The following is a 16,327-nucleotide window of genomic DNA, read 5'->3' as shown; positions in this document are numbered from 1 at the left end:
AAAGTTATGATATTATTTAGTTTTTAAGAAAAAAAACTGATTTTAAAGTATGGTGTGAAATGAATAAAAGAAATCTTTTTAAATTTAAGTGACCAGTAAATTAGCTATATTTATAGCAAATTTATATGTAATATTCAAAATAAGGCTCCTATTTCAATTTTATATTTTTTAATGACTAATTTCTTTTAGATCAATTAAATACTTTGAATGATTGATTACAATTTTACTTTCATGATAAACAAATAAATTTTTTTAATATAAAACTCTAAACAAAATGATGAAAAAGAAATTATATAATAAAAGCTTGAATTTAAAGGACAAGTAATCATAAGAGCAATTAATAAATAAGTTTTTAAAGGAAGGTTAATATAAACAAATTTCATTTAGGGATATAGAAAAGCCAGCACCCTTTTTAGAAGATAGTATCTTAAATTATAAAAGCACAAAATTTAGGGCTGGTGACTCTAATCATTTTTAAGCAAAGAATGAAAAATTCAAATTTTTTTAAGGAGACTAATCAATTTTTTCAAAAGAATTTTAAGATAGTAATTCGAAATTTTATCATGAACAGTCTTCGATTTTTACATCCAAAGAGTTACTTAATTCGGCTCAAAACTTAACTTCTCAAGAAGATGAATACTTTTAAAATAATCCAAAGTACTAAAATATCAAACAAATAGATAAATAGCTAGAAGAGCTAAGCATTCATTTAAAAAATCCTGAGAGAAATATTCTAATAAACATTCTAGAAAATGTCTACTAAGATGCGAAGGAAGTGAAAGATAACTATACTTTACTATTAAAAATTTTAGAATTAAAGGGTAAAATATTGAGAGACATTGGAGATTATTAAAAAAGTGTAAATATCTTTAAGTAAGCGAGACTCTATTGTAATATAAGCAAAAACTATGAAAAAAAGCTTTACTTTTATAAAACTATTGTAGAAATGTACATGTCAATGAGAGAATATGATAATGCAATTATTTATGCTAAAAAAATGCTAAGATTGTCTTGGATAGTTAATAATGTAGACTATGAGATTATATCATATGATAAATTAGGTATGATTAAATACTACCAAGGAGACTTATCATTGGCTGATTACTTCCACGAAAAGGCTTTTTCAAATAACAGAGAACCAAAAAATTCACAGATAAGGTAATTTTGAAAATTTTTATCCAAATAAAAATTGAAAATAAAATGAATGAATTAAGGAAAAAGCTAATCCCTTTTCTCTCTATTGCAATTATTGGCAATTTTATTAATTTGTTTAGATAAGCGATTGTTACTTATTTTGTAATAATGCTTAAAACTCAATTGTAACAATATATTACATTTTAATTCATTCTCATTATTTTAGTAATTTATTGTTCTAATCATCTAAATTAATTATAGGAAAGTCGGAGAAAATATTTAGAGAAAAAATAAAAAAACTTACAATCCCTATGTAATTAATCATTTTGAAACAGATAGTGAGGACGATTTTGATTTAGGGTTGTTTTAAAATATATTTTTGAGCAGAAGATCATCTTAAATGCTGAGTCTTCAAGAATCTTCTAGCTTACCATCTTTAAAATAAAAAATTCCTGTGCCTAGGATAGTTAATGAGCACATTAGATAATAGTATTTTTTGGGTAGAGTAGATATTCCTATTGAAAAAAAGAAGGATTATATAAATGAACAAGATAATAAATACATTTATAACTAGCTAAGTCTAAACAGAAATCTAAAAAATTTTATGATTCAGTAATATATAAATCATGGATACTGGTCTGGCTCTTAAGATTAGCTTTCCAAAATAAAATTCTATCATCTTCATAGAAACTAAAAGAGTATTTAAAATTTAATAATAAAAATAAGAAAGTACCTTTATAGTCTGAAAAACATTTATAAGTTTGAAAATATCTTAGAATAATAACATGAAAATAATATTATTTAAAATCCTAGTAGCAATAATAATAGATCATCAATTATTGTTAATGAAGATTACTATGGTAGATAACACAATTAGGTTCAACAACTGCATACTTTATAAAATTCTTAGCAAATATTAGGATCAAGCATTTTGAAAGAAAGTTCAGCTACCAAACAATAAACAAACTCTCAAGTTCTAAGTCTACCAAGAATCAATAATACTTCTCTCACAAATCTGATAGCTTCAAAGACACCTACAAAAAATAGATTGAGCACAATAAACTGAATATTATAATATATCATAAAATGAAATAAATTGTAATTTTATTTATTAATGTTATTATCATTTATAACTATATTTTAAATGATTAAATTATTTTTTAAAATAAATAAACATTTCTCTTAAAAAATTATATACAGCAAATTCAATATATAAAAATATATAAACAACTCATAACTATGTTTGCTTATATTTAGTAGAATAAATTTAATTTTTAATACTTTAATTATTTTTTAATCATATTTATATGATAATTATTTTATTTTGTTTATTACCTAATAATACCATCAATTTTATTTCATATATTTGTAATATCTTACATTATTTTTATAGATAGTAGTATATTAGCTATCATTGTTATTTTATATCAGATATATTAAAATTGTTAAAATCAATCATTTATGACCAGTATTATCAAATTTATTTACAGTGTTTACGAGTTAAGGTTAAAGAAAGCTTTTTACTGATGCTTCTGTGCTTAAGTTGCTTAAAATTTATTGTTATTCTTTATATTTTATTGGAGTAGATTTGACTTGCTAATGAACTTGTTCTTAACTAAATATGCTAGAAAAAATATTCATTTATAGGTCTTAAAATTTCATAATTCCATCAGCTTAGTCGCAAAGAGAATTTATCTCTCTTTCTAGTTCATCTAATGATTTCATAGCGAATGCCATTTTATATGTAATAAATTTCTCAACTATTTAATAAAAATATTTAAGTGTCAATTATTTAATAATTATTAATTATTTGCGCTAATTTTTTGATATTATTAAGCAGATTATGTGTTATTTTAGCTAATAAATTTTACTTAGTTGGAATACTATTATTTTTAATTAATTGTAATTCCTTTAAATAGTTAAATCAATATTGGCAAAAGTGTTAATAAATTAATGCATGGCATTCAAATTTTTACATTCTGGTAAATTATTAGAGGCTGTTGAGGTTCGAACATACAATTTAGATAAACATTAACTAATAAAAATTACCATAAAATAAATATTAAATAAAATAATTTGATTTTTTCATAACTAAAATGTAAAATTTGTAAGAAATGATAAACAAATAATTTATTTGAATAAATAAAATCAATTATGAAATTATTTAAAGAAAGACTTTATTAATATTTTTCATTTCTAATTAAGTAACGAAAACCCAATGAATTTTCAAAAAACGGTAAAAAAATGTATTTAATATTTTTTGGATGATTTAGAGTTTTTGAGTTTAGATGATGCTTTTGAATTTTAAAATACTTAAAAGCAAATAAAACCTATGTATCTAAATATCTAAGGATATAAGAATATACAACAAAAATTATACTTAGATGAAATATTGTTAATCTTTTTAAAATAATTTTAATTTCTTTATTAAAATGAGCAGTTTAATATAATTATTCTTATTAATAAGATTAAATTTATTTTGGATTTCATTTCCAGAATTTGCCTTATTGCATTTATTGTAATTATACTTGAGCTTTTTCATTATCTGCTCCTTCAGAAGCTAATTTTTCTATCATCTGTTACTATTATTTAAGCTACTGTTGATAATCAGTATAGTTGTCATTCTTCTCAACAAAGCTGTTCCATTACTACTAATACTGCTTAGCCTATTTAGCACTTTATGTAAAAATTAAATTAATTTATAAAATTTTGATTTAAAATATTTTACTCTCCTTGCTTTATCAAGTTAGCACATTTTTAAGCCATTCTTTTTTCAACTATTTCCATATTTAAGTTGTTATCTACTTCCTAAGCATTTTAGGTAGTCTTAATCTACTTAGTTACAACTATAAATTATCTTTAACCATTTAAATCTGTGTATTCTATCTATGCTTGGAAAGGGATGGAAGATACATCTTTTAATTCTTCAGGATGTTAAATAAGATATTCAAATGTGATACAGCTTTCTCTAGTAGCATTTCCAACATCTACTTCTAAATCATCTTTTGCTCTATCTTCAAGTACCACATTTTTATGTATAAATATTTTCATTTTTACATCACTTGCTATCATTTTGTCTTAAAGAATATTATCAAGCTTATCATTTAAGTTAGATAAATCAATCTTAAAAACAGAGCCATTAGTTTTCTCAGCTAACTTACCAATCACTTACAAACCCATCTTATCATCCTGATAATAAAAAAATATAAATAAATAAAGAAAATAATAAAAAATTATAAAAATAAAAACAATATAAAATATTTAATTAAAGATAATATATTTTACTCCTATTCCGATGATTGATACTTACACACCCTTTTATTTAGCATATTAAGCTACATCTTAATAGAATTAGGTTGATTACTATTATTGAGATATAGATCCAAGGCCTTGATTAGCCATTCCATCTGTACATAATATTATTTAGCTTCCCCTATTCTAAAATTAAAAAAATTAGTTTTATTTAAAAATATTAAATAAAAATTAAATAATATGATGCAAATTAAATAATGTAAATTATAAATATAAAATTATTTACAGATTTTGCAATTTCCACTGCTGAAAGAATAGCTGGACCTAAAGCAGTTGAGCCCATTTTATTTGATTTCCTATAGATTGTAAGTAAATCATTTACTTATTCTGCAGGAACTCCAACCATTTACTCTTAAATTCCTTACACACTTGCAATTAGTTGATCCCAGTTATTTAAGGAAGATGAGCTAACATTATGAGGCTTATCCTAAATGTTAGTATAAATTTAGACTTCGTCAGAAAAGACTATTAACTATATTTCTTTGTTTTATAAGCTATTACCTTAGTTAGACATTTCTTAAATTGATTAAATTACACTTTATTTACGAGATAATTAAACAACTCCACCGTTTTTAACATAACTTTCAACTGAACTCATTGAGCCACTATTATCAAGCACATAAATTAGTTATTCCCCTGAGTTTTTAGTGAAATTTTCAAGTTAGGTTTATTGTTGTTCTTATTAAGCATTTTTAATTTGTGGTTATTAAGTTTTTTCAAAATATCCTTATATATTTACAGCATCTTATACAATTTATTGGTCAAGATTTTCAATAATATTTGGGAAATAGCAAAACTCACAAACCCAAATTAGTTTTTCAGAATGTAAAGCTTAATTAGCTTTTTAGTAAAAGAAAGTTTAAGCTTTTTAAATCAAATTCTTATTAAATTAAGTAGCCTCATTTTAGTCGATCAGATTGGAGATACTATATTTGTTAAAAAATGCCATACAGTTCTGACATTGAGGATTATTTAACTAAGCAATTTAATACTAATTATCCTGAATGAATGAAAAATTGACCATAAAGATGTTAGTGTTAATTTTTTATTGAGAAACATAATTTTAATTAACACATACTTCACTACTAGCATTACCCATAAGATTAGTTTTAATTTATCTTTTATTTTTTATTTTATTAAAGGTATTTTTTATATTTTATTTCATTTTAAGCTTTTATACATTTTTATAAAATAGGTTTTTAAAAGTATTTGTGGCTATTGTAAATTTATTAAAAAGTCAAAATCTGATAAATTAATAATAATTTTGTGTCTCTATTAATTAAAATATAAAAATAAATTTGATTAAATCTAAATAATACTTGTCTACAATAACTAATTTCTAATTTTAAATTAAATATAATTGATTTAATGGTAATTCTAACTTCTTTAACACTCTAAAATAGTAAAATATAATATTTTATCTGTTAAAATAGTAGATTTTATTTAGCTAGTATAAAAATATATATTTATTTTATTTCAATTTAGATAAATGAGTTAAAATAAAAAAATTTATGAGGATTTAAAAAATTAAGATTAAATAATTATAAATATTATAATAACCTACAATTAAGTAATTCCAATAGCCACATAAAATTAAAATTACTTTACAGTTTAAAAGAGAAAACAATATACTCTTTCGAAAATAAAAAAAAATAGTATTATTTAATAGAAAGTTGCTAAAATATAATAGAATTTTTTATTTATCTTTGATAAGTTTTAATAATTTAATATTTTTTTTAACAAATTTCAATATTTTATGGTTTTATGTTAAGATAGAATGGAAATTCTGAATAATTAAATCAATCAAGAACAAACTATTATTTTAATTTCTCACAAAACTACTTATGCTTGTTAGTTTGAATTTCCTAATTTCAGATAACCACAAAAACTAAAACTAGCTAATAGTTTAAACAAGTAGAAAAATAATATTTTTCAATGAAACAGTAAAAAAATAGAGATATTATATAGAAGTCAGCAGTTACTTTAATTAATAATAGTAGTATTTTTTAATTTTTTGATAAAATTTTTTTATTTTTTATTTTTTAATTCAATTAATCATTTTTATTCTGTTGTGTTGAAATAGAGATTTTAAGGATAGTTGACTGATTAATCAATAAAAAACTAACTATTTATTTATTTTATTTTCTCTCAAAATTGTTTGTGCTTTTGTTAGTCATCGTTTCCTAATTCCAGCTGCTCAAACTATTCTTTTTAATTTTGGTTTAAATTTATTTGGTCAGAAGACATGTTTTCAATTCCACTCCATATAAATGAGAACTCTTTTTTAATCAAAGCATGTATTGCCACTGGAATCAACGTGCATGGTGACAGATATAGAAGTGCTGGTTGTGCAGACTGATAAACTGTTAAACAAATGACACAAATAGCAATACCCAATATATATCCACCTAAGCATGTTAAATAATAATGATTGTTAGAATGCACCCTCTTGCTAAAATTCAGACAGAAAGAAACGAATATTCCTGGAAGAACTATATCGCCTAAACCAATTAAAGAGCACGATTAAATTGGAGAAGGATTTATCTTAGGACAGTAAAACATCATAGGCAATTCCACTTTGGTAGCTACATTAGCCATAACTGAAGTTCCGAAAATTTTATCACTATAAAATACCCAGAATATATCGTATATAAATGCTAATCCTAACAATAGTAGTGCTACCATATATGAAGGAAGTCTAATAACTTTAAACATGAGCATAACAATTGAAAAAGCTATGAAATTTGATAGAAGCCAATTTTTGGTAAATGCATATGTCAAGACTATGCTTAGTGCAAAAATTGCTGAAATGCAATAGGAGACATTAAGTTTTCCTAAGAGAGGTAATTCGAATTCGTGGTTATGTATTTACTTTTACTCAGCAATTTTTTCAAGAATTTCATTACAAAGGAGTGATATTGCAGAATAGGCTGAGAGCAAAATCATAACAGTTATAATTAGTTAAATATATTCATATAGGAAGAACATTACTATTAAGAAGAACGAACCTATTTTTTAAATGAATAATAATATAATTAATGTATTAATTGCGAATAGCTTTTCCTCTTAATATTTTATTTGCTTTTATTTTTTAAGTGCTTTATATTCTATAAAAAATTATATTTAATTTCTATTTAAAAATTCTATTTCAAATTAAACTTAAACTTTTAAGAATATGACAGTATCCTAATCTACCAGTTTTTGTTCATGTAAAAAAGCTATTAAAAAGTAAATAACAAAAAAGCTTTGCTTTTTACCTCCTAAAATGAAGAATACTGCGTGTCTCTTTGAAACTTCTTGAGTTTACTCCTAATCCTCAACAACAATTGGACTTTCTATCTAATAAGCGCCTATAGCTACCATAAGCACAGATGCAGCCATTAGGATAAATATTGAATAATCATACTTATTAGGAGGCATTTCGCATATTTTCAGTAATGAAATAGAATAAAAAATTTGTTAAGCTTCATTTACATTCTAAGTCTAAACATTAAATTCAACTCTTCCCCATGTTTCTTTTTCATCATTATTAGGATACTTGCAATTGTAATCTACAAGTATTTCTTTCTTATCTCCAGCTTTAATCAGAGAAAATTGTTGAGTTATTTAAACATCCATCAATTAAGTATCATATTTCTATATGTATTATATTTTTTTTTTTCTAATAAAAATATATTATGAAAGTGGCTATTTACTTTTACAGTAAAAGAGGCTTGTATGTCATACTCTTCGCTATTTTAAATTGTAAAAAACCTTTAATTAACATCAGCTCTTTCTATAACAGTTGGTGCAGGCCTGCAAGTATGCCCATTGCTTGGTTTATAATCCCAAGACCCTTAAATTTAATTGTTTAAAATAACATTAGTTTATTCTTTGTTAGAATTGTATGTAAAGACATTTAAAGCCTAGACAGAACCTGCCAATACAAGATGGCAAATCACTAAAATACTGCAAAAATGATTCTTCATTTTAAATTTAAATTTAACTTTTATATTTTGCCACTTCTACTTAAAAACACTCTTAGCTAAGTAAATGATATCTTAATTGATTATAAACCTTTATATTTGAATATTTTTAAATGCTAATTTATTTCGTATTATTAAATTATAATTAATTCGCATATAACCTGTACCTTTTTCATTCAATTTAAAAATAATAAGAAAATACATATAATATTAACTAAAAATTTAGCACGTTTTATATTTTGAAAGTATGAAATAAACAAACGAATTTATTTAAAACATTTTTTTTTCATTTCTAATTTCTTAATAACCTTAAATTAATTTTGAATTTTTTTAAATTACATGATTGATTTACTTAAAAGCAAGTAAGCTAGCTTATTTAGATTCCCAAATAAATATAAAATTAAAAAATAAATTTTAAATACTTTTTGAAATTTAGTTTTTTAAATTAAATATAACTTAAGCTTTATCATGCATGATTTAGATGGAACTTAAATGATTTGATCAAAATCATACTATATATGCAATTTATCTATTCATATACATTTTTTAATACTGTTTAAAAAGAAATATTGACGATTATATATTGAGTATTTAGCTATCATTTATTTAATATTATTTTTTTTACTTGAAAAATATTTAAATCACTTGTGTAAAATCAATTAATTTTCATTCACTATTATTCAATATCCATTTTTTATTCAGTCTATTTTTCTTAATTTGGTTTTTCATTTTGATCATTTTTAATTTTGCTTTATTCAAGAGAGGTTTCATACTATTCAAATTTTTTTAAATCATCTTCTTTAGGATTATAGTGAAGATAAAGAAGTTCATTTAGTACGTACAAGCAATCTTATAATTATTTAAACAATAAAATAAATAAATTTGATTTTAAAATTAGTCTAAATAAAATTACCTTTTATATCTTCAGCAGTAATTTATGTTTTTAATTCTATAGAAATTTCTTGCAGCCATCTTTCATAAGCTTCTTCTTCTCTCATAGTCTCAGGATTATACTTTTCTTTGAATCTTTCAGGAATTCTTAAGCTAATAATTGAACATATTATTTTATTCAACTGAAATAATAAAAAAAGATTATTACTGTGGTTCTATGTTAAATTAAGAGCAGCTAATCATAAAAGCAGAAACAGCTATAATTTGTGGTTTAAAAATAAGAGGAGCATAACTTCTAAAGCTATCATAACTTATTACCTTAGTGGCATAATATATACGTTCTTTATCTTGATCTTTTTCATTACAGAATTCAATAATTGTTTGCAAGAAATCAAAGGGAAGCTATATATCGAATTCAAATTATATTGCTTTTAACAATTTGCTTTCAGCTATGCAAATCTTTTTTATTTATAATTTAATTAGATTAAAATTATTTATTATTATTATTTTTTACTTTATTTTTAATTTATTAATATATCGTATCATTCATTATCTATGTCTAGTCCCTTCTTGGTGCTTACTGGTAATATCCCATAATAATAGGCTTTAACCTATAATGATCTTATTCCTTTATTTTAAATGCCAGCATCAAAGCAGCAGCACAGTAAATCTAATTAAAAATAAAATCAATTAACTAACTAACTCCCATTTTATAATGCATTATGATAATAATATAAATTCAAAATTATATTCTTCTCAATTATATTTGTTTATTCATATTTTTTGATGTATTTTTCGAATAAACTTTCTTTGATTTGAATTAATTTCATTCATTTGTAAATGCGTAATTACGAATCTATCATAGTTCAAGTAGCTCTTTCCAATAAAAAAATAATTAACGAGCTGGATTCCAAGTGATGATATAGTGAAGCTAGGACTATAGGATTTTTAAAGAAATGTCTTAAATTACTATTTGAATAAACTTGGCTAATAAATTATGTATAAATTAAAACCAAATCTCTCAAAAAACAATTATTTACATTTTTAAACTTGCTATTAAATCAATTATAAATGCAGCATTTCCATCCATGATTTTCTTTTGAACTTCTGGACTTATTTCTAATTCACTATTCTTATTATATTTTTCAGAAAATATCTCACTTTTCTTGTACAATTTCATATTTTTTAACAATTATTAACTATCTATCTAATTCTATATATATTTTTTTTTCTATCAACCTAAACCTTTTAAATTTTTTTTAATAATTACTAACAAAAATTGAATAAAAAACTCATTATATTTTTAGAATTAACTCTTTATAATCAAACAAAAAAATAAATCTTTTAGTCTCTGAATTTCAATCAAAATTTGTTTTTAGACATAAATTAAATAATTTCTTACAACATTAAGATTTTAATTTTAGTAAATCATTTTTTACTTAGTATTGAAATAAAAAAAATCAATTTAATTCTGAAATTTAGAATAATATATTAATTGAATACTTTCTTCTTATTCGTATTTTTTATAATCTTTAGTAAAAGTAATTTATTCTCAAATAATTTATTTATTCAATTGCTTGAGTAACTTAGTTAGAATCTAAGTAAAGAAAGAATTTGTAATTGAAGTATTAACAATTTTCATTTTAATATTTTAATAATGATTATAAAATTTATATTTTGATTTTAATAATATATTGTAAAATATCCCATTCTAAACATTTTTTGTATGAATTACTATTAAAAAATGAATTTTATTTTATACTTAGTTAAAAAACTAAAGATTTCATTCATATGCTACATTTACTTATTATTCCTCAATTTATTTATTTAAAAATATAGATAGTATTTTTATTTTATATTTTTGTTTTAAATTATCAAAAATAATATATTTAGCAAACAAAAATAAGTTTATTTTAGTACATTTGAAGATTTATTTAATAAAAAACTCAATTAATTATTTTAACCTTACACTTTATATATAAATCAATATATATAATTAATTACATAATTTAGATAATTTATAGTATATTTTTAGTATTTTGTATTATATCTATTTATTTAACAAAATTCTATTTGGGCATAAAAAAATAATGAGTGAATAACGATACTTATATCAATCATTTCTCTATGTATACTTTTTAAGTAACAAACAATAAAGACAATTAAAAGAATTTTATAAAATAAAATTTGTTTCTCATAAAATTCTTTTTTGTAAATGAAGTTCTATTGATTAAGCTGTTTCTTGAATATTTTGAAGAGTACTTATTTTGGTACAACCAACGATATTGTGCTTTGCTTAATATTTTTTTTCGTATACTTGAACACCTGATAATATACGGAACCTAAATTTTTATGTAAATGATTATCTAATAAAATCTCTATAAGTAGGATCTTTTTTGTGGTAATACTAACTATTTTTATATTCATAGAGAATTTTCATAAACTCAGCATCAAAACCAAATATTTCTTCACACTATTCATTAAATGCCAAAGCACTAAGTGCTCCGGTAGCATCTGCTATATTAAGGTTAGTCGCCATCTTAGCTATAATTGTAGCTCCTGCACACTTTTTGAAACACTTTTAAATTACAGGATAATTTTCTATTTTTTTCTTGCAAACACTACATGCAACATAAAAAGGTTTCTTTTCAATACCTGCCGAGTATATTTCTCCTTCTATTTCTGAATAAATACATTTTGTGAATTCCTTAATAAAAGCTGGATCTTAAGTAGAATGTGTTAAGGAAAGTCTTATCACTCTTTCAAGCTAGTCTTCTACTTACTGTACTACATAATTGATAGATTTAACATCATAGAAGTGAAGAGATACTTTATTTTCACCAATTTATGTAAACTCCTTATTCTTATTTGATTTCAAGGCTCTTTACTTATTTAATTCATTGCTTTTGCATTCTTCTTTACCATCTGTTAAAAATGAATTGTCTAATTAATTATCTTTTTTATAATCGATATCTTCTTCATCTTCTTAGATTATTTTTTCAAATGAATATAAAAGGTCCAGAGCTTGCTAGATATCTGGATTAACTAATATTCCGGAACCACTATCTACACTTTTTTGATTGGCATAAACATTAACATGAGTTGATTTAATGAGAACCACATCAAAGATTTTTAGATTTAAATTAAGTCCATATTCATTTCTGATGGATACTTGCAAAGTATGTCTTGTTTCATCGCCTATTAAAAATTTTATTGTATCCAACTCTCTGCCTTCACTATCTTTAACTCTTTCTTTAGATGGTTCTTCCATTACCACACCTAAGATTTATAGTAAAAATTATTAAATATTAGTAAAAACTTTAAACAAAGCATCAAACAAAACAAAAATAATAAATAAATAAATTAAATCATCTAACCTAAAATATCGAAATGGTCTGTTTAATGTTGTTCTGAAATTTGATTTATTTTAATTAGTTCATATTTGCTAAAATCTGCAGCATAGATTAAGTTTATACTTTCATCTTCAACTAATTAAATATATTAGGAATTAAACATTTCGTACTTGAGACATTTTCTGGCTTCTTTTTTTTATGCATCCTTAGCAATAATTGCTCTGGAAAATTTATAAACTTTACCAAGTTCAATTTGCTCATAATAATTTTCAATATCTTAGCAATTAAAGTATACGAGTGTGCTATGCTCAAGTGAGCCATCGTATATTTCAATTTTAAAAGATTTGTCTTAGTAGGTATACTTTATTGATCCCTTAGAAATGACTTTAGCAGTAACTATAAATGTTCTAGCTCCAATTTTTACATCTTTTAATTTTTTTTCTTATAATTTCTCCATTCCTATTAAAATTCAACTCCAGAAGCTTTATTTAAACTTTATGAATTGGTTTTATTTAATGAGATGATGCTCTTAAAATGAACAAATTTATTATAATATTAGCAGATAGTCTTTATACAAATTTAAAGCAAATAATAAATTGTATTAGAAATGACAAATAATTTAGAATTTTTATAAATAATCAAATTCTGATATTAATCTTAATATATTCGTTTATAATAACTAATTTAAATCTGTATCTCATTTGCGCCAATTTACCTTATGAAATCTAATCATTCTAAAAATAATTCAAATTTTTAAAAAATATTAATTTTAGAACTAAGCTCTTAATAGTCAATAGAGTTCATAATAAATAATAAAACAAAAATTTATTAATAAAGTTTTTGTCTCTCATAAATGTTTTAAAATGTCAAATAAAATTTATTTTTTATTGTTTATCAATAATATTATTAATTATAAATTAACATTATTACAGAAAATTATTACTTAACAAAGAGAGAATTTTTTTTAATTTAATTAACCCAAAAAATTTACTAATAAAAATTAAAGCAATTTTTAATCATTTTTTTAATAATTAAAAATTTATTAAAGATCTTTTATGACAAAAAAATAACATCAAACACTTATTTTTAAATATATAAGCTTCTTATTTTACCTAAAAGTTGAGATTTTTACTTACTGATTAAAATATTGTAAAATGAAAATAAAATAATATATAATAAATAAATAAATTTTTGATAATAAAATATTTAATCAAGTAAAAAAATTAAAGAATGATAATAGTTTTTGACGTTTAATAAAAAAAGCTTGTAATAACAAGGGTTTATACTTTGATTTTTTAATTTTGACATAAATTTTATTCAGTACAACAAAAAAATCAATTGCAATTTTATTTTTCAACAAATTACAAAACACAATTTTACAAGCCTTTTCATTTTTTGAATATTTCTTTTCAGTGTTTACTTACTTTTTTTTTACATACCTTATTCATAACTTTTTTATAAAAGATCTTTTAGCTATAAATAAATGAATTTACTATTAAAACAATTCAATTATTTTATTATTTTTAAAATTAATTAGTTTTATAAAAAATTTAAAAAATAAATTTAAAAACAATTTAAAATGTTTTAGTGAGTTAGTTTTACGTTAATATAAGTGTCAAAGATAAGAGGTTATTGCATTTTACCAAATCATTAGATAATTAATACAAACCTTCATTACCTATATTATTACCCCTATAATTTTAAAGAAATAAAAATCATTGTAAGTAAATATGAAATAATAGTATTAAGTAAATAAATTTAAAAATATATCATAAATATATTTCTTATTCTAAGAAAATAATAAGAACTTAAATATTAATAAATTTTAATCGTAAAAGCACATACATTAGATCCACTTATAATCTAATAAGATTAGTTAAATTTTTTAAGCCTAAGCACAATAACTATGTTCCTTTTGTTGCTAATTGATTATGTCTATTTTAAATATAAAATACTTAAAAATAAAGTTTTTGTAATAATTTTAAATATATTGTAAAGATAATTATATCAAAAAACTGCAATTTCTCCAATTAAATTTTTTTAAAGCAAAATGTTTTTGAATTTTATTAATCAAATTAATTTTTTTTATACTATCTACATTCTAAAAATAAAGTTATTAGTTTAAAAATAATTACATTATCAATTTTTTTTAATCCTAAATTTATTTAAAGTATATTTAGTTTATTTAGAAAATATATTTTTCCCTAAAAATTATTAATTTATAGAATAAATTATTCAAAATTATTAATTTTACTGAAAATCAAGTAATATGTTGGAAATTTTATTGCATTTTTAAAAAGCTAATTCAAAACCTTAAGCTCCATTTTATCCTAGCTCATTATACCTGTTTATTTGAAAATAATTTAATAGAGCTCAAATCATAAAAAATATATAATCAATTAAATTAAATTTTTTAACTATGAAAATATTTCTAAGCTTTAGAGGTTAGTACAACATGCTACAGCTGTCAATAATTAAGAAAAGATCTAATCACCCATTTTAATTCTCCTAAATATTTAAATAGATAAAAATAATTTAAATTATTATGAAAAATGATTTAGTTAAATTAAAAAATTTATAATTTAAAAGTACTCTAAAAAACTAAATATTTAGATGATAAATTAGGTAAAAATTAAAAAATTAAAAAAACCTAAATACTTGTTAAAAATTAAAAAATAAAACAATTTTTACGAGGAGTGAAGAAATAACTTTTGAAGATTAGTACACTATTTAAGGATATCGGTTAAATTTAATACTTCTTGTTTTGATTTTAATCTATATTTATGTAAAATAAATAATTTATAAGTTAGCATCTTTTTAGATAATTAATATTTTACTCAAGTTTAATGCTAAGAATATCATGATGCTTTAAAGAGGAATTAAGAAGCTTTTTTTTTTATAAAACAAAATTTTAAAAAATAGCATCTTCGAATAGAATTATTTACATCTGCTGTTGTGAATATATGAGTTTTTTTAACTTCCATTATTTTTTGCTTTAAACTTTTATTTAGTACTCTTATTTTTGTTTTTCTTTCCTAATTAAATATTTTTATGATCATTAATATTAAGAAGTAAATTTTAAATTTTATTTTTGTCTATTGTATTTTCTAAGAAAGGTTTTAATTTAAATTAATTTTAATTTATTATGATATTAGAATTATAGTTTATTTATTAACAAATCAACTTCCAAGCATACACATATGATTTAAAGATTAGAATAATATAATTTGTTCCTATTTTACTTTTCAAACGAAAATTTATTAAATATATTTTAGGAATATATTTATAATATTTAATTACAAATTTTAAAATAAATAATAAATAATGAAATTTAAGTAAAAATAAAAAGTGATAATTCGCAGATTAAAATAATATATAAGTATTAATTTTACGAAAATACTTTTATTAAAAACAATTCCAAAAAATTGAATTGATTAATTATAAAAGTATTTTTCTTGAATTGAAAGATGTATTTGAGAGACTTAATAAATAAATTAAGAGGTTACTATAATATATTTATATATATGTACATATTTTTAACTATATATCAAAATTTTTTATTATAATATTTATATATAAATTAAGTTAAGTTTATTCATTTTATTTTTATAAGAGTTAAGTTAAGTAATTTTTAGTTATTTGCAAATTCTATATATGTTATTAAGTTAATTA

At 21.4% G+C, this 16,327-nt stretch overlaps 7 protein-coding genes across 7 annotated transcripts; 1 reads left to right on the top strand and 6 right to left on the bottom strand. All coding sequences in view use genetic code 6, as the record gives it.

Annotated features, from left to right (window-relative positions):
- Positions 1-274: 274 nt before the first annotated feature.
- Positions 275-2,200, top strand: TTHERM_000726419 (hypothetical protein; the record flags this gene model as incomplete). Its single annotated transcript, XM_012800858.1, has 2 exons — positions 275-1,158; positions 1,396-2,200. 2 exons carry the CDS (start codon positions 275-277, stop codon positions 2,198-2,200), a joined length of 1,689 nt encoding a protein of 562 aa, XP_012656312.1.
- A 389-nt stretch (positions 2,201-2,589) lies between these two features.
- Positions 2,590-2,871, bottom strand: TTHERM_00726410 (hypothetical protein; the record flags this gene model as incomplete). The annotated part of the gene is made up of 1 exon (XM_001027163.3): positions 2,590-2,871. The coding sequence occupies one exon, from the start codon at positions 2,869-2,871 to the stop codon at positions 2,590-2,592; it is 282 nt and encodes a 93-aa protein (XP_001027163.1).
- A 749-nt stretch (positions 2,872-3,620) lies between these two features.
- TTHERM_00726400 (Sec23/Sec24 trunk domain protein) lies at positions 3,621-5,632 on the bottom strand (the record flags this gene model as incomplete). The annotated part of the gene is made up of 4 exons (XM_001027162.4): positions 4,673-5,632; positions 4,420-4,572; positions 3,863-4,323; positions 3,621-3,810 (listed from the first exon to the last, which is right to left on the bottom strand). Exons 1-4 carry the CDS (start codon positions 5,609-5,611, stop codon positions 3,621-3,623), a joined length of 1,743 nt encoding a protein of 580 aa, XP_001027162.4. The 5' UTR covers positions 5,612-5,632.
- Positions 5,633-6,353: 721 nt separating this feature from the next.
- TTHERM_00726390 (signal peptide peptidase) lies at positions 6,354-8,600 on the bottom strand. Its single transcript, XM_001027161.2, has 3 exons — positions 8,142-8,600; positions 7,704-8,082; positions 6,354-7,454 (listed from the first exon to the last, which is right to left on the bottom strand). The coding sequence occupies exons 1-3, from the start codon at positions 8,565-8,567 to the stop codon at positions 6,595-6,597; spliced, it is 1,665 nt and encodes a 554-aa protein (XP_001027161.2). The 5' UTR covers positions 8,568-8,600; the 3' UTR covers positions 6,354-6,594.
- A 481-nt stretch (positions 8,601-9,081) lies between these two features.
- On the bottom strand, positions 9,082-10,482 carry TTHERM_00726380 (amine-terminal domain cyclin; the record flags this gene model as incomplete). Its single annotated transcript, XM_001027160.3, has 6 exons — positions 9,082-9,260; positions 9,325-9,455; positions 9,511-9,761; positions 9,817-9,972; positions 10,155-10,239; positions 10,343-10,482. The coding sequence occupies 6 exons, from the start codon at positions 10,480-10,482 to the stop codon at positions 9,082-9,084; spliced, it is 942 nt and encodes a 313-aa protein (XP_001027160.2).
- A 1,014-nt stretch (positions 10,483-11,496) lies between these two features.
- TTHERM_00726370 (replication factor-A protein) lies at positions 11,497-13,112 on the bottom strand (the record flags this gene model as incomplete). Its single annotated transcript, XM_001027159.2, has 2 exons — positions 11,497-12,581; positions 12,680-13,112. 2 exons carry the CDS (start codon positions 13,110-13,112, stop codon positions 11,497-11,499), a joined length of 1,518 nt encoding a protein of 505 aa, XP_001027159.2.
- Positions 13,113-14,008: 896 nt separating this feature from the next.
- Positions 14,009-16,187, bottom strand: TTHERM_000726369 (transmembrane protein, putative; the record flags this gene model as incomplete). Its single annotated transcript, XM_012800857.1, has 9 exons — positions 14,009-14,105; positions 14,258-14,347; positions 14,501-14,590; positions 14,910-14,999; positions 15,074-15,163; positions 15,347-15,430; positions 15,493-15,542; positions 15,601-15,762; positions 15,840-16,187. 9 exons carry the CDS (start codon positions 16,185-16,187, stop codon positions 14,009-14,011), a joined length of 1,101 nt encoding a protein of 366 aa, XP_012656311.1.
- Between the last annotated feature and the right edge of the window lie 140 nt (positions 16,188-16,327).

Source organism: Tetrahymena thermophila (assembly GCF_000189635.1).
Source record: "Tetrahymena thermophila SB210 genomic scaffold scf_8253904, whole genome shotgun sequence".
Lineage (NCBI taxonomy): Eukaryota > Ciliophora > Oligohymenophorea > Hymenostomatida > Tetrahymenidae > Tetrahymena > Tetrahymena thermophila.
This window is presented reverse-complemented; position numbering and strand designations above follow the sequence as displayed.